The sequence below is a fragment of the Pelobates fuscus genome, chromosome 1 (genome assembly GCF_036172605.1).
Source record: "Pelobates fuscus isolate aPelFus1 chromosome 1, aPelFus1.pri, whole genome shotgun sequence".
NCBI lineage: Eukaryota > Metazoa > Chordata > Amphibia > Anura > Pelobatidae > Pelobates > Pelobates fuscus.
In genome coordinates this window covers 32,105,098-32,129,174 of record NC_086317.1, presented here as the reverse complement: position 1 = coordinate 32,129,174, position 24,077 = coordinate 32,105,098, and the positions used below count along the sequence as shown (strand labels likewise).

General features: G+C 39.0%; 2 protein-coding genes across 2 annotated transcripts in view; one reads left to right on the top strand and one right to left on the bottom strand.

The window, feature by feature from the left end:
• TTC3 (tetratricopeptide repeat domain 3) overlaps nucleotides 1-24,077 on the top strand; it is a 100,781-nt gene that overhangs the window by 13,056 nt on the left and 63,648 nt on the right. The window contains exons 4-10 of the mRNA XM_063450279.1: nucleotides 770-899; nucleotides 4,240-4,327; nucleotides 9,808-9,861; nucleotides 15,942-16,071; nucleotides 16,609-16,694; nucleotides 19,058-19,152; nucleotides 21,477-21,539. Coding sequence (XP_063306349.1) covers nucleotides 770-899; nucleotides 4,240-4,327; nucleotides 9,808-9,861; nucleotides 15,942-16,071; nucleotides 16,609-16,694; nucleotides 19,058-19,152; nucleotides 21,477-21,539 — 646 coding nt within the window. The remainder of the gene's footprint in view (nucleotides 1-769; nucleotides 900-4,239; nucleotides 4,328-9,807; nucleotides 9,862-15,941; nucleotides 16,072-16,608; nucleotides 16,695-19,057; nucleotides 19,153-21,476; nucleotides 21,540-24,077) is intronic.
• LOC134602445 (tetratricopeptide repeat protein 31-like) lies at nucleotides 7,013-10,109 on the bottom strand. Its single transcript, XM_063447339.1, has 2 exons — nucleotides 10,032-10,109; nucleotides 7,013-8,931 (listed from the first exon to the last, which is right to left on the bottom strand). The coding sequence occupies exon 2, from the start codon at nucleotides 8,812-8,814 to the stop codon at nucleotides 7,456-7,458; it is 1,359 nt and encodes a 452-aa protein (XP_063303409.1). The 5' UTR covers nucleotides 8,815-8,931; nucleotides 10,032-10,109; the 3' UTR covers nucleotides 7,013-7,455.

The window sequence follows — 24,077 nt, the reverse complement described above, 5'->3', positions numbered from 1 at the left end:
TAGGTTTGTCCATGTGGGAGAAGAAGTCAATAGTCAACATCTTTATTGCTGAGAATAGAAATGTTTCATTATTTAATTATTGCATTATCTAGTGGAGCGCGGGCTTTAATTCCCCGGTAGATGGGCCACCCATTTCCACAAGAGGTCTAAGGTTCTAGAATTCCACAGAGACATCAACTGGCAAATTGCCAATTGTTAAATTTAGTGCTTCTCAGAGTGGTTATTCTCATAGACCGCAAGAGAAATAATCATCATATCTGGGAACTAGCCAATGGGTGCCCCAGATAGCTCAGTAGTGGAGGCAAGGTGGGCAGAGCCATCATGGTTTTTGGGGGAACATATCATTTCTCTACATATGTCTGCTTAAGGGAAGTGGTGTCCCAGGGTCGGAAGAATTTAAATGCTGCATGTAAGAGATCAAATCGTTACTAAATTATCCTGCACGTTATAATTCTTCATAATACAAAATGTGTTTTGTGTTCAGAAAAAGTTGGCAATCATATTAAATTGGGAAAAGCATATGATCCCACCATTCTTCTGTATGATCATTTCTAAACTATACATTCTATAGACTTTATTTTGAGTTTTTTTTTTTCTTTTTCTCATGAATTACATTGGAACAGGAAGGAGTTGTAGGCAGTTAGTGGTGCCTCGTTTCTGGGTATACTTAGTATGTAATGGATGTGCATGTTCCAGTGTGTCCGTTGCCAATAAACGTGTGTGTTTTTATTATTGTCAATCTAACACAGTATTTGTCATTTTGCCACAGTTGATCCGGTTACCTTCTGGCTTTCTCATCCTATTCATATTATAAGAGGGAACTGTGATGTTGTTAAAATTTATATGGTCTGGCCCATCCTTATTAAACAAATTGATTATATGAAATACATACCGAACCGGTGAGTACAAATTTTAACCTAAATTTCTGTGTGATATATGATGGTTTATATATATATATATATATATATATATATATATATATATATATATATATATATAAATAGCTATGACTACTATTATTTTACTTTGCCAACAAATCGTGGTATCTGTGCATGTTGTGTGTTCCACATTTAGCATGTATTAAAATGTGGAATACACAACACAGATACCACCATATATTAGTCACTATTGCGTCTTTCCTAATGCTATAGTGTACCTCTCCCTAGCTCTGAATCCCCCTCCCCCACCCTGCTCATTTGCAGTAAAATTAAATAACTAAATAAAGTTTTACATGGCTTTTTCCAGCGCAGTGGCTCCCTTTGCGCTGTTTACTTGTTTTCCTCCCGTGATGGTTACTCCTCCACAATGATCCAAACTAATGATTTTCATAGAGGAACATTGGTGACCTTATGTGCATGCGCAGCAACGCACAAATTGAATAGGCAAGCGGATTAACAAGAACCATATTAAACACATAGCTGATTGTAATGTGCACATTTATGGGTAGCAAAAAAATAAAATACATCCATAATACCACCATTTAACACGTTTCACACCAAACTGTGTTTGTTTATAGGCAGCAGTGTCTGGGTTTCTGCTCTGGCCCTGTTTATGATATAGTTGTTAAATAATGTACCTACAGATTTGGGGGGGGGGGTGTTTTGCTAGACATAAATTGGGCAACTAGTTGATTTGACATGGTTTTAATGGATCCACCCACCTTTTCTTTTTGCACTCACCTGTTTGGTTGTTCCGTTGGCTGTGGACGATCCTTATAACATGAAGTTTAAGACTAAACATTGATGTATCCGTCCAGTGATAATGTTCCTAAAGTTGCCGGACCCCCAGAACTATCTTCTTCAGACATTTAGGTATAAGGGTTATTCACAAAAGTGAGAATTCAAAAGAGAGCCAATATAGCTGAATTAGAACTATTCTCAGTTTGGCTATTTTGGCCTGAAATTTGACATTTCACTTTGAATTTTACTTGAATTTCTGACAATTCTCACTTTAGTGAGTAACCCTGATGGAATGGTGAAACATTAAAGCGTAGAAACTGTATGAAAAATACCAGTATCTGACTGGGAGAAATCCCATTAATTTCAGAATGTGCCGGCCATAACCCTTCCCAGCAGGCGTTTATGGAATGTGTCGTTCAGCATTTGGCAGCAATCATTAATTGAACTGCTGAGCAAGCAAATGGTGGCATGGCTTCTTTCAGAAGCACGCGACCTGAACAGCCATAAGACAAAGTAACGTTTAAGGTGTTTTAGTGCGTCCCGTTATATTATTTTTGGATTAAAGAGTGATGATCGTTTAGTTTTAAAGGCTTTACCGTAAACCCCCCCCTCCAAAAAAAAACTGCTTATAGACCAGGCTTCCCCAAACTCCAGCCCTCCAGATGTTGCTGAACTACAACTCCCACGATTCTATGAATTAAATAGATAGGCATGAGAATCATTGGAGTTGTAGTTCAGCAACATCTGGAGGGCTGGAGTTTGGGGAAGCCTGTTATAGACCATGCCTGTCCAGTCTCGCTGCTCAATTCTCTGCCATTTAGGTGTTAAATCACTTTTGTTACTGTTAATGCAGCACTAGCCACGCCTCCCCTAGCTGTGACTCACACAGCCTGCGTGAATAAGTTGCGTAATTTTCAGATCGTACAGCACAGTGTGTTTACTTCAGAACTTATTATTTCCTGCTTTAATTGAACCTGAATCACACACAAAAGGCTCTAGCAGACAATTAACAAAGTCAAATACACTGTGCTAATATTAAAGTTTAGAAATGAGATCTAACTTTTCTAGGGAGGCTCTGTAGGTCACATGTAGGTGAGGTGTAATTGGGGCTGCATAAACAAATCGATTAAACTCCTAAATGGCAGATAATTAAAGGGACATTATAGTCACCCAGACCACTTCAGCTCACTCAATGAAGTGGTCTGGGTGCCAGGTCCCTCAGGTTTTAACCCTTCAGGTGCAAACATAGCAGTTTTAGAGAAAATATGTTTACATTTGGGGTTAAGCCAGCCTCTTGTGGCTGTCTTCTGGACAGCCACTAGAGGCGCATCTGTGACGCTGGAGGCATATTATGCCTACATCGCGCAGAGCGTCCATAGGAAACCATTGAGAAATGTTTTCCTACGGACACTTTGAATGCGCGCGCGGCACTTGCCGCACATGCGCATTCGACTCCGCTGATGTCTGCGAGGGAGGAGAGGTCACCAGCGCTGAGGGAGCCCGGCGCTGGAATAAGGTAAATGGCTGAAGGGGTTTTAACCCCTTCAGCGCCACAGGAGGGGGACCCTGAGGGGGGGGGGGGGGGGGAGAGGCACCCTCAGGGCACTATAGTGTCAGGAAAACCGCTTTGTTTTCCTGACACTATAGTGATCCTTTAAGCAGTAAGGCTACAGTGGCATGATCTACAGCATAATAACTTTGTTAATGAGTTTTAGTGCTTGGTGTCCTTTTTAAAGATATCCTTTATCATGAGCGAAGGCTGTCATGATACCAAAAGTTTTGATAAATCAAGTGATACCAAAACCCTCTGTCAAGAAAAAAAATTAAAGGGACACTGCGGACCCCAAAACCACTTTAGCTTGCTGTAAAGCTTCATCTGTGAAGTGTGATCTATATTTTCATTTATAGAAGAAACTTTTTTTTATAAATTAACTTTAAAAAACAAACCAAAATGCATTGTGTTTGGCCTCTAAAGGTTCCTTAACAGGTGTTTTTTCTTTTTTTTCTAAAAACACCTTAGACAAAACTGGGTAATCCTTAAATCCTGGACTGGTAGGTGTGCCTTGAGGACTGGGTTGGGAAACACTGCTCTAGAGGACTTGGCACTCTCCCCAGTTTAATATCAAGATTAAAGGCCACCCGCCATGCCTGCCACATTTATAATGAAGAATTAACACTTCTGCATTATCAGTTTCAGTTTGGTCCAATTTGGACAGCAGTTTGGATGAAATTGTTATGGATAATGAAGACCTGTTAATTCTGCATTATCACTGCAGCTGAAATTGGGACTGTTTCATAGCCCCAACAATAACCTCCGTTTACATGAACCTGTCTTTAAATTGTGTAATCTTGACCTAAAGGGCTGAACCAGGGCACTCTTACAATGTAACCGTTACGATGAGCTCTAGTGGGTACACTGCTTTAGGTGCCTATTTACAACAAAAAAACACCTCATATTCTAAAGTTTCTCTCATGCATGTTATTGTCTTTTAGCTGACGTTTAGTTACTAGAAAGTTTGTCCGGGCAAAAAAAGCCAAAACCATTTGTGTTTGTTTACAGACTTGCAGATTATTCCGACATGAGCATAAAAGAATTAAACTTCATCGAGCTCTTAGAAGATCTTGCAGACCTAGTTAAGAAAGTGGCGGTAAGTGTCTGGGCTTGTTTATTTGCATTTTTATTTGCACATGTTATAAGGGTTACCCAACTTTGAGTTATATAAATTGGGTGTAAGTAAGCAGGACATTTTTTTTTTTTTTTTAAAGTTTAATATATCCGAAGGAATAACTATAAAGTGTGAACTATTTGTAAGTGATCTGTTTTTACGGAACAAAAAAAAATAAATACTTCCCTTTTAAAGAAGTGTATATTCTGGTCCCTAAGTTTAGGGTAGTGGCATGTACACGGTACCATTGAATTAATGTCTGAGAGGGCATGCGTGCATTTTGCATTTTGGCAACAGATGCACAAGTGTGCACAGGCATATCAGGAGCGTCACTGTAAGAAAATGTCTCCCATGTCCAGAAATGCTGAGGAGCATTTAAAAAAAAAAAAAAAAAAAAAAAAAGTTCAAAAGGTGGAGGAAGTGGTATCTAACTATGGGCCCCGATGGAGCTTTGAAAATAAGAGAGAACAGACTATATTGCCCGTACTTGTAAACCAATTTTCATTGTTTGCAGATCCCAAGTTGAGAGCTACAATTCCCATTCTCCTTAGTTTTTGGCAGTTGTAATTTAACCATAGCACTCTAATTTAGGGACTGAGAGACAAACGTGTATGTGTGTGAATAATGCATTGTTCTTCAGCTCTGTATGACTGTTCTCTGCAACTTTAACATTTAAAGATTCAAACATTGTTAGAATCTCATCAGAGATAAGAGACCTCTTGCATTTCATCAGTTTATTCCTCCTGTCTTACTCACCAAGCATTGGGCGTTACTTGACATGTAATTTGGTTAGCAGATACCCATAACATTTAATATGATTCCCACGGACTCAAGGTGTCAATTTGATTCATGATCCAAAACATCTGTAATGCAAAAAGCTTGTTTGTTTTTTTCTTCTCTCTTTCTCTCCTAATTAGCTGGCAATAAAACACATTTTTTTCCAATAATATTTTAATAAAATTATACATATCACTGTTGTTTTAAAATACATTCTCATATATTTTCTACCGTAGTGTGGAGGTGCTTGTCACGCACAAGATCTTTCACAAAATTAATGTCTTCTTTCTTTTGTATTTATTTCTATTTTGTTAATTATGTTTGTCCTATTTTGTTATTTTTTAGGAATTTCAGAAACCTTCAGATATTTTAAGCCAAAATGTGCTGCTGCTTTATTTAGCACAGATCAGCATGTAAGGTGGTTTCATGTTTGCAATCTTACACTATATCTTCCATTTTATTGTAAACCGTTTCTAAACCGCTTATGGAGTCTTTTTCTTAAAATATGTTTTTGGTTGGATCTATCTTAATCTAAGTAACACGTGACTTGAAAATTGTATTTGCATTTGACGTATTGTCTCAAATATGAATACACTGAAAACTTCTTAGTGATCCTTCTTAGTCAACTTTTTACATTTTTAAAAATTGTTTTACTTAAAAGAAAACAATAGCACTAAGAATTCCTAACACTATAGAATTCTCACTGTTTAGATTCAGGGATCCCCTAAATGAAATGTGAAAAACAAAACAAAAAAAAAACATGAAAAATGTTTTCAGTCATCGCTTCTTCGTCTTCTTGCCCAATCCAACGATTCTCACAGCAGGAAAGTAGGGCCGAAAAGCTCCACCAATCGAATGCTCTACGAGAAATATTCTATTATATACCATTATTATTTATAAAGCGCCAACAAAGTCTGTAGCGCTGTGCAATGGGTGGACTAACAGACAAGTATTTGCAGCAGGACAAGTTGGACACACAGGAACAGAGGGTGTTGAGGGCCCTGCTCAAATGAGCTGCCATTCTAGTGTCAAAGCCTGCAATCGAAATTTGCCCTATTTACTAAAGGGCAATGTTTACAATGCAGGGTTAAAATGGTGGGGTACTGCACCTAGACTGCTTCACTGAGATGAAGTGGTTGGGTGTCTGTAGTGTTTTTTTATTTATTTTTTGAAGCGCGCTTTAGGTCTTCCCCATAGAAAAGCATTGAATCAATGCTTCTTTGTGTTTTTTTTAAGATTCTGGACATCCTTCTGCAAAGTGTGAGGACATCCAGCGTCCTTTCACAGAGGTAAATTCTGTGAAAGGCCACCAAACCGTTCTGGTAGAGAGCCACTAGAGGCAGTGTTAACCCTGCAATGTAAACATTGCAGTTTCTCGTTAAGGGGACAGGGACAATGCACCCAGCCCACTTCAATGAGAGAAAATGTCTCTGTGCCTATAGTGTCCCTTTTACTTTAAATGGCAGTTCTAAAATGAATATCCCTTTTATTTTGTTATTAAAGTATTTAGGGCACGAGTCTCAGACATATTTAATTTTACCAATACTAAATCGTAACAATTGTAATATGCGATACAATAAATATTATAAATTAACTGTGCAGATAAGCAAAATATTTCAACAGGAAAAAGCAGGTGAAGAAACATGCAATCGCATGTTTGTGTTTAATACATTTCTGCACAATTTTTGCAAGTATGTCAGTCTTTAAAGGAGACACCTATCCCTTCATTAAAGGACCCCTATCTAGGACTTCTATATCGTGTCTGCACAATCATTATGATATCCATGTTGTTTCCATATAGTGTATCTTTAACCCCTTAAGGACCAAACTTCTGGAATAAAAGGGAATCATGACATGTCACACACGTCATGTGTCCTTAAGGGGTTAAACAACCTGTTGCTGTTTATATATTTGTAGTGACCCAATAAAAAGAATATGATTTTTAGTGTGAAGCATTCAGCAATTACCATTCAATTTCTGAATTTTCCTGTGTCACAGCCATCTCAGTCTGTTTTCTAATATTTGTATGCATGGGTTTTGGAGAGAGAAGAATGGTCGTTATTTGGAAAATTTCAGATGTGAAATTTTCTATCTAGTATATTTCACCACAACCGTATATGGGATTTTGAATAGATATGGGGTCTTCGAAGCATTTTTTTTGTGTGTGTGTATGATTGGTAAGCCATACATTTTGTATCTATATGACCCTACATAGATAAAATAGACAAGGTGACCTGAGGTTTTTAAGAATGTTAATATAGTTTGGTTTTTTCAAAGTTTCAAGTTTTTTAAAGGGTTATTTCAAGCACCATAATTACTGCTTTTTTCATACCCTATATAAAGGGTGTTGGCTGCCCTGGTCTCAGTTGCAAAATAAAAGTGGTTCCATCAATGGTCAGACCCTGAAGCATTCTGAAGGCCGACAAAGCATCTTGTTTCTCAGTAAAATTTATAAATGCACATCTTTTTGTGTGCAGAACACGCATTGAATGGATTGTACCATACGGTTCAAATTTTGTTCTCAAAACGTCCTCTGTGATCGTATTTTTGATGTTACCAACCCATACAGGGTAGACGTTGGTGTTGGTGAGGGTATTTGTTTTTGGGACGGTTGTGGCTCTCAAATATGCTGAAGGTTGAGGCCACAATTTTATTCCGGTTTCACTGACCAATCCAGGTGCGGGCAAAAGAGGAGTAACGAGGGGATTGCCAATAACATTCGGTCTTGTGGTGTGGGCGTGCATCTTGCATTGTACAATCTCTTCTGCTGCTTCAGTTTGATTAATATCTGATTCCAGAACTTTTTGAAAAGCTTCTATGGCTTCTGCGTATTTAAGGAGTCCTTTCAGGGCCTTTCCCTTCCGGAACTGACCCTTTATAAAATCTGGGTGGAGGCTCAGGGCTTCTTCTGCATCTCTCAAAGCTTCTGCATATTTTCCGCAACGTTCATAGCTGTAAGAGCGGTTACCCAAGAACCTAACTTCAGACGGGTTTAGTGTTATAGCCTGTGTGTAATACATCACAGCCTCCAGAAAGCGTTTATTTTGTGCCATATTATTGCCTATATTGGCTAATTCAATACTCTTCTCGATTGATTGATCCACGTTTGTGTTGTCTATAACAGGCTGTTTTGATGTTGCTATGTCTGTTGCTACTACCTCTTGACATCTCTTGGATGCTTTCTCTTGGAATCTTCCATTAGCACGTTCATTTTTTTCTGGTTTGGGCTTGTTTATTTTTTTCTGGACCTGCTGGACAAATGTGCTTTCCAGATTGAGATCCTCCTCTCTGTCTGATTCACTAAAGTCTCTCTCGGTTAACTCCAAATCTATTGACCCAACCTGAGATGCCACGGACGTTTCATCATCGGAGTTTGCAGTTGGATCATTAGTAGAGTTCTTTATTTCATCTTTTGATGCTTCAGTTTTCTGTTGACGTCTGCGATCTCTCTGTTTCTTCTTTTTCAGACGTTTCTTGTTTGCTTTTTCCTTCTCTTTCTTCTCCTGCGCTAGCAGTTCCTCTGCATTCCTTTCGGCTGCCTCGTGGGTTATTTCGGGGAACTGCAGCTTAAAGGTGGTGTATGGGTACATGACACCAGGAAATAATGACTGGCTATAAAAACCCACTTCATCGTCTACAACTGTCCCTTGATAATCATAACTTTGAACAGTATCTCCGTCTGAATCCAACATACCGATTCTGCAATATATATTCTTTACGAACTACGAAATATCCACTGCACGTTACACTGGTTTTCACAGTCCCTCTTCGGCCTCCAAGCCTTTTCTTCCTATGAGTGTTGGGCTTTGCTAAAAAAAAAAAAAAAAAAAAAGTTTTACTATTTTTAAAGCTAACAAAATATGAATAGAATTGGCAAAACGTGTGATTTTTTTTTTTTTTATGGGATCGAGACTTGATACAAAGTGAGCTTGAAGTTTGATGTTTATGTAAAAAAGGGGTAGGCAACCTTAAAGGACCACTATAGTGCCAGGAAAACAATCGTTTTCCTGGCACTATAGTGCCCTGAGGGTGCCCCCACCCTCCGGGTCCAACTCCCGTGGCGCTGAAGGGGGAGGAAGGGGTTAATCCCTTACCTTTTTCCCAGCGCCGACTCTCCTCCCTCTTCTGATGTCATCGGCTGAATGTGCATTCAGCCAGTCCATAGGAAAGCATTCTCAATGCTTTCCTTTTGGACACTGGCGTCTTCTAGCGCGGAAGCGCCTCTAGCGGCTGTCAATTACCTCTTCCCTGATGCTTTGCCAGCATTATCGTATAGTTTTATGGAAGGTCTAGTCTGCAACATGTGGAGTGCTGAAGGTTGCCTACCCCCTGATGTAGAATAATAAAATAATGAATTATGAAGAGAGAGTGGGGAAAAAAAATGCTTTTAACGGACTAGAACATTATGAATCATTCAGAAAGGTCACTGATCTGCATAGAACAAGTACATAAGTTATAAATGCAACACACAGAATAGTGCTTTTCAGTGGAGAGGATGCAGATTCCATGATAGCTCTGTGAATGGGCTATATAGGGGCACGTGCCGTTACCTCTCTAGATTTTGATAGGACATGATGGAAGAATGAATAGACTGTCTGTCTATTTTTATTATTTTTGTATTATTATTTATAATGTATAATGCATCTCTGATGGTGTAAAGTAATACGTTTCACTCTATTTTTCAGGATGATCGACTTGCTATAGAGGGCATACTAAGGATTGGGACCAAACTGCGAGCTGTAAGTATTGCATTCCATGGAAATTTTAAGCCATTTCCTTTATGGATGATTACATGGGTGAATAAAATGTTAGCAAAAACTTCTATTAGGAGTATTGCTTTTCAACGCCTTCCCTCGGTCTCCGTGTTGTATAAATAAACCTTGCATAGTGCATCCGTGATGTGGCACACCTGTTTATATCCTGTGCTGGCTGAAATACAAGTCTGAAGCTGCTCTCGGAGATAGATTGGGATGGGGGAAGTTTTGTAATAAAATAGATAAAGGCATTGAGCGGAGATGCGTCTTTTTTTGTAAGCAAAATTTTTAAATCCAGATTCCACACCGTAATGTACCTTCATCAAAGAACACTTCCTGGAGCAGCCGAGCAAATCCTGATATCAAGGATACAAAGTTTAGAGTAAAGTTTCTTTAATAAGACCTCGGTTCATCAAGTTAAAGAAACTTGGACGTTTATCTATGTCAAAAGGCATGAAAGCCTGTTACACAAGATTCTAAGTCTGCAATCTACAACTATGTGGAGCAACAACTACAGTATCTCTAAGAAATGCCGCAATTCCTAGTTACGATCATTCTGTACATTACATTCTCTGTGCATTACATGGTCCCGTAATTATAGGGCATTGCTGGGATGTATGTGCCCCAGCTTGTCTGAGATTAATGAGAGTAATACTGTCAAGCAGCAGCTGTAGCCATTTTAATTCCGCCTTCTCCAGTCAGTGAACTGTCTGTCGTGAGACGAGTAGAGAACACTTAAAGAAAGATTCTTACTCCAGAGATTTTCTCCTGACGTAACATTGTGAATTACCGTATATACTCGAGTATAAGTCGAGTTTTTTAGCACATTTTTTGTGCTAAAAAACCCCAACTCGGCTTATACTCGAGTCAATAGTCTGTATTATGGCAATTTGCATTGCCATAATACAAACTGGGGCTGTGGGGGCTGTAAGAGAGTTTACTTACCTCTCCTGCAGCTCCTGTCAGCTTCCTCCTCCTCCGCGCCGTCCGTCCAGCACCTCGGTCAGCTCCCAGTGTAAGTCTCGCGAGAGCCGCGGCTCTCGCGAGACTTACACTGGGAGCTGACAGAGGGAGCTGCACGGACGGCGCGGATGAGGAGGAAGCTGACAGGAGCTGCAGGAGAGGTAAGTAAACTCTCTTACAGCCCCCACAGCCCCCCACTGAACTGCCAATGCTGGACCACCAGGGAAGGAGAGACCCCTTCCCTGCCATGTATCAAGCAGGGAGGGGGGACGAAAAAAAAAAAAATTAGTAATAATAAAAAAGAAATTAAATAATAATACAAAAATAATAAAAAATTAAATTAAATAAATAAAAATAATAAATAATAAAAAAAATATTAAAATAATAATAAAAAACAAAATTGCCCATCCCCCGCCAATGCTTTGCAACACATACGCTCACACGCTGCACTCATACGCTCACACGCTGCACTCATACGCTCACACGCTGCACTCATACGCTCACACGCTGCACTCATACGCTCACACGCTGCACTCATACGCTCACACGCTGCACTCATACGCTCACACGCTGCACTCATACGCTCACACGCTGCACTCATACGCTCACACGCTGCACTCATACGCTCACACGCTGCACTCATACGCTCACACGCTGCACTCATACGCTCACACGCTGCACTCATACGCTCACACGCTGCACTCATACGCTCACACGCTGCACTCATACGCACACACGCTGCACTCATACGCACACACGCTGCACTCATACGCACACACGCTGCACTCATACGCACACACGCTGCACTCATACGCACACACGCTGCACTCATACGCACACACGCTGCACTCATACGCACACACGCTGCACTCATACGCACACACGCTGCACTCATACGCTCACACTGCATTCATTATACACACACTGCATTCATTATACACACACTGTAAATAAATATTCAATTAATATATTTTTTTTAGGATCTAATTTTATTTAGAAATTTACCAGTAGCTGCTGCATTTCTCACCCTAGTCTTATACTCGAGTCAATAAGTTTTCCCAGTTTTTTGGGGTAAAATTAGGGGCCTCGGCTTATATTCGGGTCGGCTTATACTCGAGTATATACGGTAATTGGCAGGTGCTGCTGTCGGGGAGTGTTACTCCTACCACTCTCAGGCATACCTGGCACCAGAGTGGAGAAACCTCTATGATTTGTAATAAATAAATAAAAAATTGGATTTTTGATTTAAATTGGATTTTATTTTTTATTTTTTTACATTTAAATCAGATTTATTTTAATACAAAACTTTTTCAATTGTATTTATTTTTATAAAATATTTTTTAAAGATAGTGTCCTTTTTAATCCAAGTTAATGGAACATGTTCTTAAATAAACCTAAAGTTCACAAAACAAACCTTCGGAAGACTCTGTGCACCATAACTGTCTGGTGCCTAATCACGCTGCCTCATATAACTTCTGCTGGAGTACGAGACTTTAATCAGGAAGTCTTAGAGAGGGGGGAGCCTTGGATTGGCTGAATGGGTCACATGCCACTCTCAGCTAATCAGCAACATCCCATTCATAAAACAGTGAAAAAGATAAGGAGTGATTTGGTCTCATGCGAGCAACTCAAGAAGTTATTGGGATGAGTGATCGAGCCCAGGGCTTAAGACATTTTGGGGTTAAACTGTTCTTAATACACTTGAGATTAGACCAGGGCCCAGGACCTCCTCTCACCATAATAACCTAATTACAATAAAGTTGTTATGGTTCCTAGAGTGTTCCTTTATGTAAATCTATGTACACACATTAAACACCTAATTTAAGTTATTTAACTATAGATTGTTCACCTTGCTATCATTTCATTATTGTCTATGGATATCTAGTAGCACATAACAAAATCAGTTCTGGTATAACTGTTGAACTAATATGACAAGGTGTTATTCTAAATATGAAATATTTATCTGGTTTCAAATATTACAGAGCACAACCAGCAAAAGTGATTCCTAGTGAGTTAAATGTAATCGACCCCACCTGTCGCTGCCTTAATATTCACGGATTATTCGCTCTAACCCTAAAGAAGGAAAACCTGTAATCTAAAACTATGTATATAAAAATGTCACCCTGATATTCTGGAGACGTTTATAAACCACTCAACCTTCAGTCTGGTGCTGTTATGTCTCGAAAAAGACAATCGTATAGTCCAGGCACTCAAGGTCACTTGTGCATCAGCTTTATTGGAATCCCACGCAAATGAATCAATGTTTTGATCTCCACTGAGATTATTAGGTCTCAAAGTCCTGTGAGTGGCTTTATTTTCTGATAATAATACTTCAAAGAAACTTACCAGAGCTCCCTCTGCACTCTCATTTCACTCTCTTCTGAGTGCGATCAGGGTAGAGGAGGGGTGGCTATGACAAATGGGCTGGTTTTTATAACCGCAAAGAATTTCCATTCTTTAGATAATCTCTGCATTTCTGCTGTGAGGCAACAATACTAAACCATTCTAAGGAAACCAGTTCCCCTGAGAAAGGAACAAGATTATGCGCAAAGTCTATGCTCCAGATCTTTGTGTATCTTCTTATTTTGTTTTTTGATTGCTGTTGGTTCGTAATGGCTTGTTTTATCTTATTTAGCCTTTGGTGTGTGTGTGTAACTTTACCTGTCATTTCTTATTATGTCTGAAAATAAGAGAATGCATGTTATCTGTAGTCTTGCATTTTATTATTTTGTAGTGAGTACATATAAGTTAACCCTCTTAGGTTTAACACCTGGTTTAGTCCTGTTTTGTGGAGCAGCAATCTTTACGCGACTCTGGTCAAAAGTAACACATATCTGCATAGTTGAAGATCTGAAACCACCCAGAATGCATTTGTAGACGCCAATGCTTGGGCAGGGTGTCAGGAATTTTGAACACACATTAACTCTAAATTACCTTTGTGTTTGAAGCTGTGCTTTTAAACAAAGAGAGCTAAAGATGGCTGCCCCCATACATCTAGGCTAAGCCAAGAAATGCATAAAGGAAAAAAAGATATTCAGTATACATATGTCCATTACAAAATAATACACAGAGTGTAGTATCTTGTCATATTTTATTTTAAAGGAATGTTGCAAACACCTATGCACTCCAGCAACCAACCTGCAGGCATATGTTATAAAAAAAAAAGTTTTATAAATTCCATTAGTAACCCTTCCTGGCTCACTCGCTTTGAAATAAAGTTGAAAATGGAAGTGATTTGCAGTTCATAAAGAAGCCTTTGCTGTACTTGTTACCAATGCATCTCAATGAGAAGCGTCTGATTGGACACAGATTGTCTGTAATGATGACTTCACTAAAGGAGGAGTTTATCTCCCTTTAACCCTTTCAGTGCCCAGAGGGGGAGAAGAGACCAGGAGATCTAAACTTAAGAAGAAATTAAAAAAAAAAGGCCAAACCTTTATTGGAGGTTTTTTTTTTTTTTTTTTAAGAATAATAAAATAACTATTTTTCTTTAAGGCATTTGAATATGCTATTGGCACCCATACAGCTCACTAAAACTAAATGAATGAGTAACAAAAGCCATACTTAAAAAGCTTTTTTTAAAAAAAAATTTACATTTCCATTTTTATAAATGGAGAGGACAGTCTGAACACTCTGTTTACAAATTGTATTGGAAACCTTTCTGCTGTAGTGCATTCCAACGTTATTTGGAGAGAGGCACACGTCATTAAGAGTCACATTAACAAGGCACACCTGCTAAAACGCGGAATATAGAGTTGTTGATACATCGCCAAGATGAAACTAAGGCATTGGCCTAATGCTTAAAGCATGCAATGCTTTCACCCGTCTCATACTTTCACTTCTGACTTCTTTTTTACAGAAATAGAATTTCGGGAGTGCTTACTTCAATCACCGATATCACCGATTGAGTATGCTTATAAGAGTCATTGTTTACACTTTTTATAAAAATTTTTTTTGAAAAGTAGTAGATACTACATTACCGTTTGTGGTATTGTATAATTTCTATATAAATGACATGCCAATGTGTTTTTGTTTCCTACATTTAAACTATCTGCAATCGTAGGCCCAAAAGTTGCACATTATTTGAGGGTTGACGTATCAGGCCAATATATGCCTAAACCTATATTACACCTCTCAATTTTGTGACGTGACTCGTATTCTGTATCGACTTAGATTGTACACTTGATCGAGTCAGTAAAAATGTTGAGAAACGCAATAAATAATTGCTTGCGACTGAGACTTCACGATCCCAAACCACAGTACTGCTTCTACCCAAACACACATTTGTTTTAATTGTCATAATTTTTTTTAATGCTGATACTTGTTAAAAATTACGGACTGCATTTAAAATTTTACAACTCTGAATTCAATGGGATTTATGTATAAAAAGTGTTTTATTACTCCACCAATATTTTGGAATTTTCATATACTCCATCTTATTTTGCCATGTTATACACCAGAAATGTGTATATATTCATAAGAAAAAATAACTTCCTCTGAAAAATCCAACAGAATGATAGAGTACATTTTTTTATAGAGGGCGCTTTGTGTGAAAAATAACTCTCCAATATGGAAAGCATTAGTTTGTGTGAAATCACTTCTAAAATGGTTGCCATAAAACCAGGAGGCAACAGACCCATGACACCCCTACACTGAACTATGATTATATCCTGAGCTGTAGTTAAGACTATCAGTGCTCCTTTTAAGTGTTTAAATCACAGGAACTGGCTGATCACCTTTCACAACACAGTGAGTAGTCCTTGTTCACCCAAATTATGTCGGGTAAAGAAAGCTGCAGCGCTGTGTCTTTGTACACTGCATTGCATATTCTAGTTCAGGGGTAGGCAACCTTCGACACTCCAGATGATGTGGACTACATCTCCCATAATACTCTTGGAGTCATAATGCTGGCAAAGCATCAGGGTATTTGTAGTCCACAACATCTGGAGTGCCGAATGTTGCCTACCCCTATTCTAGTGCATTCAGAACCATTGGAATAGGGATGTGCATACGTTTGGAGGCCGCTAATGTTCTACTGAGACTGTGATGTGCTTTTATTAATGATGAGAATACACTAATTTTAATTTATTTCCTGTCTTTAGGGCCGAACTAGGAAGCTTTTGGCCGAAGCCTTAAATTGGGTCCAGGCCACAGGGGACAAAGTGCTTCATAACAAACTCCAAGAGCAGGAAAATATCAGCAGTCCTGCACTGCCGGCTTTCTTTATTGACTGTAAGTAGCATGCTACAATTCATGCATTGTCTAAATGCAAATTCGATGTACAATGCATGCAATAACATTGTATCGCATTAATAAAGTGGTGATTTGCATTGTTAGAGGCAATAGCCAAGCAGGACATGGGTATTAAAGTGGATCTGTACCTTTTGGGGGTGATATTTTGCAAAGACTCCCAGAGGTCACATCTCCATACAGGATCAGGTTGCAGTGGAAGTTAGGTTTCCTTTATCTGCCAGAAATCGTGTCCATGCTGTACTCCTGTGCATTACATGCCAGCATGAGTTACTCTCTTTTTATTTTATTTTTTATTGGGAATGACCATTTAAACATCCTACGCCGAGATGGAATGTCTCTCATTCAATCAGCGATTGCATGGCTTTGTACAAGCATTGATCTAAATAATCTAACATGCCTACTGCATTTCTAAACTGGGATATAAAGGATATAAAAAAAAAAAAAAATTGACATTTATTATCCTGATTTAGAGATTGGACACGATATCTGAATATCTGTCTGTTTTTGATTTTTCAGATGCATTATATATATCCAGGATGGCAGAAGAGGGTCTGACCCTGGTGTCGGTGTTTAAAAACCAAAGCTGTCCAACGTGTTCAGAGGTAAGGAAATTCACAGTTTGAACAAAACTTGTTAAAATGGGAAAAATATGCAAATTAATATATGGCTTAATTAACATTCAAAGTACGGTATGTACTTATTATCCCCTGGAACCTATAAATGTTTCTATTACAGTGTGACACTGAAAGGTTAAATAAAATAAAAAATAAACAAATCATAGCTTGCTCTAGTCTATGGTTGGTTTGAAACATGTTTTCGCTGCATTGTGCAATTTCCAAGGGAATAATCACCATTTGCACTTCAAAAAGATTCTGAATGGTAGTCCAAAGCCTAAGGGGAAATGGTGAACAGCTTGGCCATATTTTAGGCAGCTTGCACAACTTTTTGGATGTAAGGAGCCACTTTGAAAATGTGGTACATGTTGTCCCCACAATAGACCAGTCTTACATACAATCGCAATGAAATATTCCGTTAATGATAAAATTGACTCTGCTTATTTATTGATAACTAATAATTCAATGTTAAAGGAGCACTATAGGGTCAGGAACACAAGCATGTATTCCTGACCCTATAGGGTTAAAACCACCATCTAGCCACCCTGGTCCCCTCATGTCTCCCTAAATATAGTCAAATCTTACTTGTATTCAAGTCTGCAGTTGCTTATTTTGTCCCTGTTTTCTGTAGACCTTCCCACTGCCTGCTGTAATTATCAGAAGTGGTAGCCTGACCAATCACAATGCTTACCTATAGGATTGACTGAGACTGACAAAGAGAAAGATCAGGGGCAGAGCCAGCATGATTCAAACTCAGCACTGGCCAATCAGCATCTCCTCATAGAGATTAATTGAATCAATGCATCTATGAGGAAAGTTCAGTGTCTGCATGCAGAGGGAAGAGATACTGAATTCTTGGATGCATTTTAGGCAGCCATGACCCAGGAAGGACAGCTATCTGAGGAGTGGCCAGTGAAGTTATCACTAGACTGTAATGTAAACACTGCATTTTCTCTGAAACAAGCAGTGTTTACAGCAAAAGGCCTGAACAAGTTCAATAAGCTGTAGTTGTTCTGGTGACTATAGTGTCCCTTTAAGTTTTATCTATGTGGTAGCTAATTGAGGCAGTGCTCCAGATGAAAATCATTCATTTTTGTCCTTAATTTTTACTTTGTGCTTAATTTTGGAAAACATTTGTTTACATAAATGCATACTTCCAAAGCGGGAGAAAATTCTTGGTGCATGCATTCTTAAACTGCCAAATTTTCTGTTTTCCCCATACTTCTAGTAGAATTCTATAAACATCATAAATTTGGCTTTCATGTTTTAGTTACATTGAAGGTAAATGATTTCCAATTAGAGGTCCCCTGGAGTCATAGAAAATGCCCTTTTTTACCACACAAGTGTGGAAATTTTGGATGTCTCTTGCAACTTTGTCTGGAGCTGAGATATTGCAGCCATATGTTAAGGAGTGTATTCTGCAGGATCCAATTTCAAAATGCCTTGAAAATTTGTTAAATTCTAGTTTTCAAGTAGGTATGTGGCTGTCCAATCAGAGACTGGCCAATGCAACTCAATGAGATATCTTTGCAAGACAGGTGCTCTGGGCAATTGCTGCTTCTTGAGTTTAGCTCCACTGAGCTAAGCAAACCAGGAAGTAACTGGACCACCTGTCTGCTGTAAAGCCATGAGGGTGTAACCAAGTTAATTTATAAAAGTGTAACTCTCTCTAGAAATCTGCACTTTTTGTAAAATGAAAACAAGAGGACACACTATTTACACATAAAGCATTTCAGCATGCTCAAGTGTTTTAGAGGTCCGGACTGTTCCGTCAATGGTTTTATTGGTCTTGACTATTTCATGGGAGGCCGAACATTTGTAAATTAAAACATGTTAAGGTTTATTTTTTCTTTTGGAACAACCCGCTCCATAACAAACTTGTTTAAGAGATGAAAGGGGCGAGCTATGCTGAGGGTATCTAGCAGTGATCACTGCAGCATGGGGAAAAAGTAGATCAGATAAACATAGTATTATACTCTGTATATAGCAGGCATGCAACCTTTAATCTATGATCCTGGGATTTCGGGCCAGGGTACTCAAAGGCAAGATCCTGCCTTCCCTGACTAATCTGCCCAATCGTCTGATCCCTAAATGACAGCAAATTTCGCCCTATATAAAACTGGAACTTTCCAGTACACATTGTTGCCAGTATTGACAGCAGCCACGCAAACCTAGATCCTACAACTAGTAGTGCAGGCTTCAAAACAAAAGTTTCCTCAATGCCTGTTTTACTCCATGTATTCACCTATTTCTGACTCAGATTTTCTTTCCAAGCACAAAAAAATGTCTTATGACTTATCTGGAACTTTATAAGCATTAACATTGAATATGTTCTTTTCTCAATCTTTCAGGTGGCTGAAACAATGAAGATTTTGGGAAATAATGCGTTTACAAATGAGCAGTTTAATTTGGCAGTGGAAAATTATTCTAAAGCAATACAATACAGGTAAAACCAAACTTCTGCCCTCTCTCTACTCCCATCCATTCGGCTTTATTCATTCATGTCTGGAGGAGGGACAGCTGCCGAACTGCAAATTAAACTGCTAAAAAGAATACACCAAAGTTAACCATTGTAAATAAATCGGGATTTAGGTCCCTATTTGGCTTGGCACAGCCCAAGTCAACCTCAGGAGTTAACATAGAAACATAGAATGTGACGGCAGATAACCATTCAACCATAGTCTGAATCTACTACCCTCTCAGTAAAGTAATACTTCTTGATATTATTTTTAAACCTTTGCCCCTCTAATTTAAGACTACAGTGCCTTACAAAAGTATTCACCCCCCTTGGCATTTTTTGTGTTTTGTTGCCTCACAACCTGGAATTAACATGGATTGTTTGAGGATTTGCATCATTTAATTTACAGAACATGCCCACAACTTTGATTTTTTTTTTTTTTTTTTTTTATTGTGAAGCAAACAACAAATAAGTCAATATTTTGTAGAGCCACCTTTTGTTGCAATCACAGCTCCAAGTCCCTTTGGATAAGTCTCTGAGCTTGCCACATCTTACCAATTGGGATTTTTGCCCATTCCTCCTTGCAAAAGTGCTCCAGCTCCTTCAAGTTGGATGGTTTGCGCTTGTGAACTGCAATCTTTAAGTCTGACCACAGATTTTCTATTGGATTGAGGTCTGGGCTTTGACTAGGCCATTCCAACCCATTGGCATGTTTCCCCTTAAACCACTCAAGTGTTGGTGTTGCAGCCTCTGGGGCCTTTCAAAAAAGGTGTGTATATGTAATGACAGATCATGTGACACTTAGATTGCACACAGGTGGACATCATTTTACCAATTATGTGACTTCTGAAGGTAATTGGTTGCACCAGAGCTTTTTATGGGCTTCATAACAAAGTGGGTGAATACATAAGCACATGCCAATTTTCTGTTTTCTATTTCTAAAAAATAGTTTTATGTATATAATTTCTCATTTCACTTCACCAACTTAGACTATTGTGTTCTGATCCATCACCTTCAATTCAGATTAATAAAACATTGAAAATAGGTAAAAAGTCAAGGGGGTTGAATACTTTTGCAAGGCACTGTATGTACTCTTGTTGTGGTAGTTTTTCTTCTTTTAAATATAGTCTCCTCCTTTACTGTGTAGATTATCTTTATGTATTTAAATGTTTATATCATATCCCCCCCTGTCTAACCTTTACGTGTAAGTTTTATCCTGCAATCTATGAACCAGTTTAGTAGCCCTTCTCTGAACTCTCTCTAAAGTATCAATATCCTTCTGGAGATACGGTCTCCAGTACTGCGTACAATACTCCAAGTGGGCAGACTAGATGGGCCGAATGGTTATCTGCCATCACATTCTATGTTTCTAAGTGAGGTCTCACCAGTGTTCTGTACAATGGCATGAGCACTTCCCTCTGTCTACTTCTAATGCCTCTCCCTATACAACCAAGCATTCTGATCTGCCTACCTTTAAGTCATCAGAAATAATCACCCCTTAATATCCCTTTCCTCAGATGTTGAGGTTAGGACTCTATCAAATATTCTGTACTCTGCCCTTGGGTTTTTACGTCCAAGATGCATTATCTTGCACTTATCCACATTAAATGTCAGTTGCCACAACTCTGACCATTTTTCTAGTTTACCTAAATCATTAGCCATTTGGCTTATCCCTCCTGGAACATCAACCCTGTTACATATCTTAGTATCATCCGCAAAAAGACATACCTTACCATTAAGACCTTCTGCAATATAACCTACAAGAAAAAAAGCTAGCTTTGTTGTTTCAACAAATTCAGGAGTTTTGAAACTTATTATTATTGCCATTTATATAGCGCCAACTTATTGTGCAGCGCTTTACAATATTATAAAGGGGAAAATATAACAATAAATGAAACAATTACAAAATATTACAGTTACAATAGGTTGATGAGAAACCTGCTCAAACGAGTTTATAATCTAGAGGATCGTACCGATTATGTAAGCAACTGGAAAATGTACCATAAAGTTTAACATTCCCTTGTTCACTTTCTTTTCTAGTTTAGTAAACAAACCACAAAATGTTCGCACATGTGGTTATGATGGTTTTTTTTTGTGTGTACGATTTTATCTTTTTAGTCAGGGTGAGATGAGATGCGCCCACTGCTGTTGCTGGTTATGTGTGAAGTGCATGTTGCTTTTAAAGATTACAACTTATTTTATAGTGAATAAACCCCTTTAGAGCAATGCTGTCATTGAATTACTTATTAATGTTTTTCAGTTCTTTTATATGATTATATCTATATATTGTTTTGTCTCCTTCACTCTCAAAGTCCCAACAACCATCTTCTCTTCAGTAATCGATCGCTCTGCTTCACTCGAATGGGGAAATTCGGGTATGTATAATAATGAATCTACTGCTTGCATGTGGCACTATTAATCCGCAACCACGAGTATGGTCACCCAGAATAAAACAAAGGGTTGTGGATTAAGATAAATTATATCACAAATGTTCATTTCTTGTATTCAGACAATCAAGGCAGATACAAACTGAAACCGTGCATTTACTACAGGGTTGGGCAAATCTGATATGGTTTTTTTTTTCCTACCAAATGATGTGTTTTGGGGAATTGAAAATTTGCCATAGTTCTTCCCACTTTCAGCATGATCATTTGGGATACCCTCACAGGAACTTTACAGCTGCAAGTTTTCCCATAAACTCCTGTACACTACCTTCCTAAATGAATGAATACAGTACAATACAGCATCTAAATAAAATCAAAAGGGCCAACACACCTTTTACGAAAAGTGAAGCTGGGGGTCATAATGGCTCGTATTTCTAGAAGAGAGTGCTGAACCATCTTTAAATTTCTGGTCTTTTACACACTTTCAAAGAGTTTACAATGAGCTAAATGAATGCGAACCTATGTTTATATCGCTTTCCAGCTTGTGCAAGTGATTCTTTTTTTTTTCTTTATTTTTGCGTGCAAAAGATTACAGGCGAGTTATCATTGCCACAACAGCATTAACAAACACATTGTTATATAGATTGAGACAGTGTTATGGCAATTGTAGGTACTGCACATTTTAAAATTAGGGCATGAAAGAACTATTGAGTAGACATGTATTGGGAGTAGTAATTAAAACAGGGTATACAAACTAACATGTTTGCTGCTAAGGATAAATTGAAACCTTAATGGTAGCATACTTTGAATTGCTAGCAGGCTTGTTACAACATGAGAGTTAATGGCATGATGCCCCCAGGAGGCTTCAAGCAAGTCACTTGGATATTTAGGGAGTAAGTGTGGAGGTGTAAGTCGGTAAGTGCCTAGTAGGGGGTGGGTGTCAGCCAGAAAAGGGGCCCTGGGACTTAGGCTGTATGTGTGAAGCAGCCAGAGTCGTGGGGGATAAGTCCACAGTCACCCGATGCTGGCAGGTCAGAGTGCATGGATGCACAATAGCACAAAGACAGACCTCTAAGCCTTGCTGGAAACCTGCAAACGAAGCCAGGTGTCATGACTTGAGGGTGTGTAAACAGTCCCTGTGCTGGGTGACAGTGGTGCCCTCCTTCTTGCTGCTCTGTTCTGGTGCGTCTTGTGCAGTAACCATGTTGGGGCTCGTTTTGTTGCAGGAGCCGTGTTTGTGTTCCGCAAGTCAGGCAGTTGCTTGTGTGACCGTTCGGCAGCTGGTTGGGTCTGGGCAGGGTGGTGCATCCTTTCCTCCAGTTTGTGCCAGAAGTCTTGGAAGATCTTCTCCAGCCTAGCCGCGAATCCCTGTTTGTCCTCTTTGGCGCCGGGGATCCACGTGGCGTCCGCCATCTTAGGTTGGTCGCTGTATTGTTCAGCAGCCTTCGTGGTATCTCCCCACTCAGCCTGTAGGTCAGGATAGCCATCTGGGTTTGGACTGGGATAACCCCCACCGGTCCGGGGGGCGGGGGAGGGGAGGAGATTACTGGGCTCTTGTGCAGCTGTGGGTGCCGACACGCGTCTCCAGTCCGGGGGATCGTCCGCCCCCCCTGTCCAGGTCAGGCCCTGCCCCCCTGTGCAAGTGATTCTTAATTGCGTGTTACAAGTAAATTGGATTGGGCTTGTGGCTTTGAGCAAACATTTCATATATGTCTGAGGAATAAATCAACATACAGAACAAAGACCACTGTCTGGATTATTTAGCCTAAGACTAGGAGGAACACAGAATGTGTGCACCGGGCATAAATATATCCGTCACATGTTTTCATAAAGAGCATAACTGAATAGGAGGAATATTATGTTCTTGTTACGTCAGCACAATCAGCAGATCTTAGAAAATGATTTTAAAGGGATTTACTTATGAATATACATACTACAGTAAATGCTCGTAGATATGAGGGGCCTTTCTTTATTTTGTTCTGATGGAGAGAAAGTTAAAAGGCCCCAGCAGTAATATGAACACTGTTCTAGAATTTAGTTGGTCAACTGGTTCCATATTTGTACTCTTCTACTACATACTATCAAATTACTGCTTTAAATATATCTGGGGGGGTTGAGTTTACAAAATATTTGGCTAAGACCACATACAAGAAAAGTATGAATAGTAGAATAATGGGAAAAACGTGAAAAAGCTTCACTGTTGCAAAACACTACATTCAAGTCACTTGGCTATCCTTAAACAAATCGCGTTCAACCTATTACTGCAATGTTATTAAAGGGGCACTAAGCATCGTAAATAAAAGGTACAGGTACACCAAATGCGTTTAGGCAGTGTTATGTTGGAGACTACACGTGCTGGGTAACCCATACCCAGCAGTAACCCTTATCGTAACCGTACAGCTAATCCTAGACATACTGTAACCGTACCTAACTAAGTCTTACCATAACTCTAAAACCAACCACAAGGTAACCCACTGCTAATATCAATTCTGATATTGGAAATTGGTTTTTATTATTAAACACAGACGG

What these genes read in the sequence shown, in the direction of transcription:
- LOC134602445 (XM_063447339.1), bottom strand. Translation starts at nt 8,814, where the DNA reads ATGTTGGATTCAGACGGAGATACTGTTCAAAGTTATGATTATCAAGGG.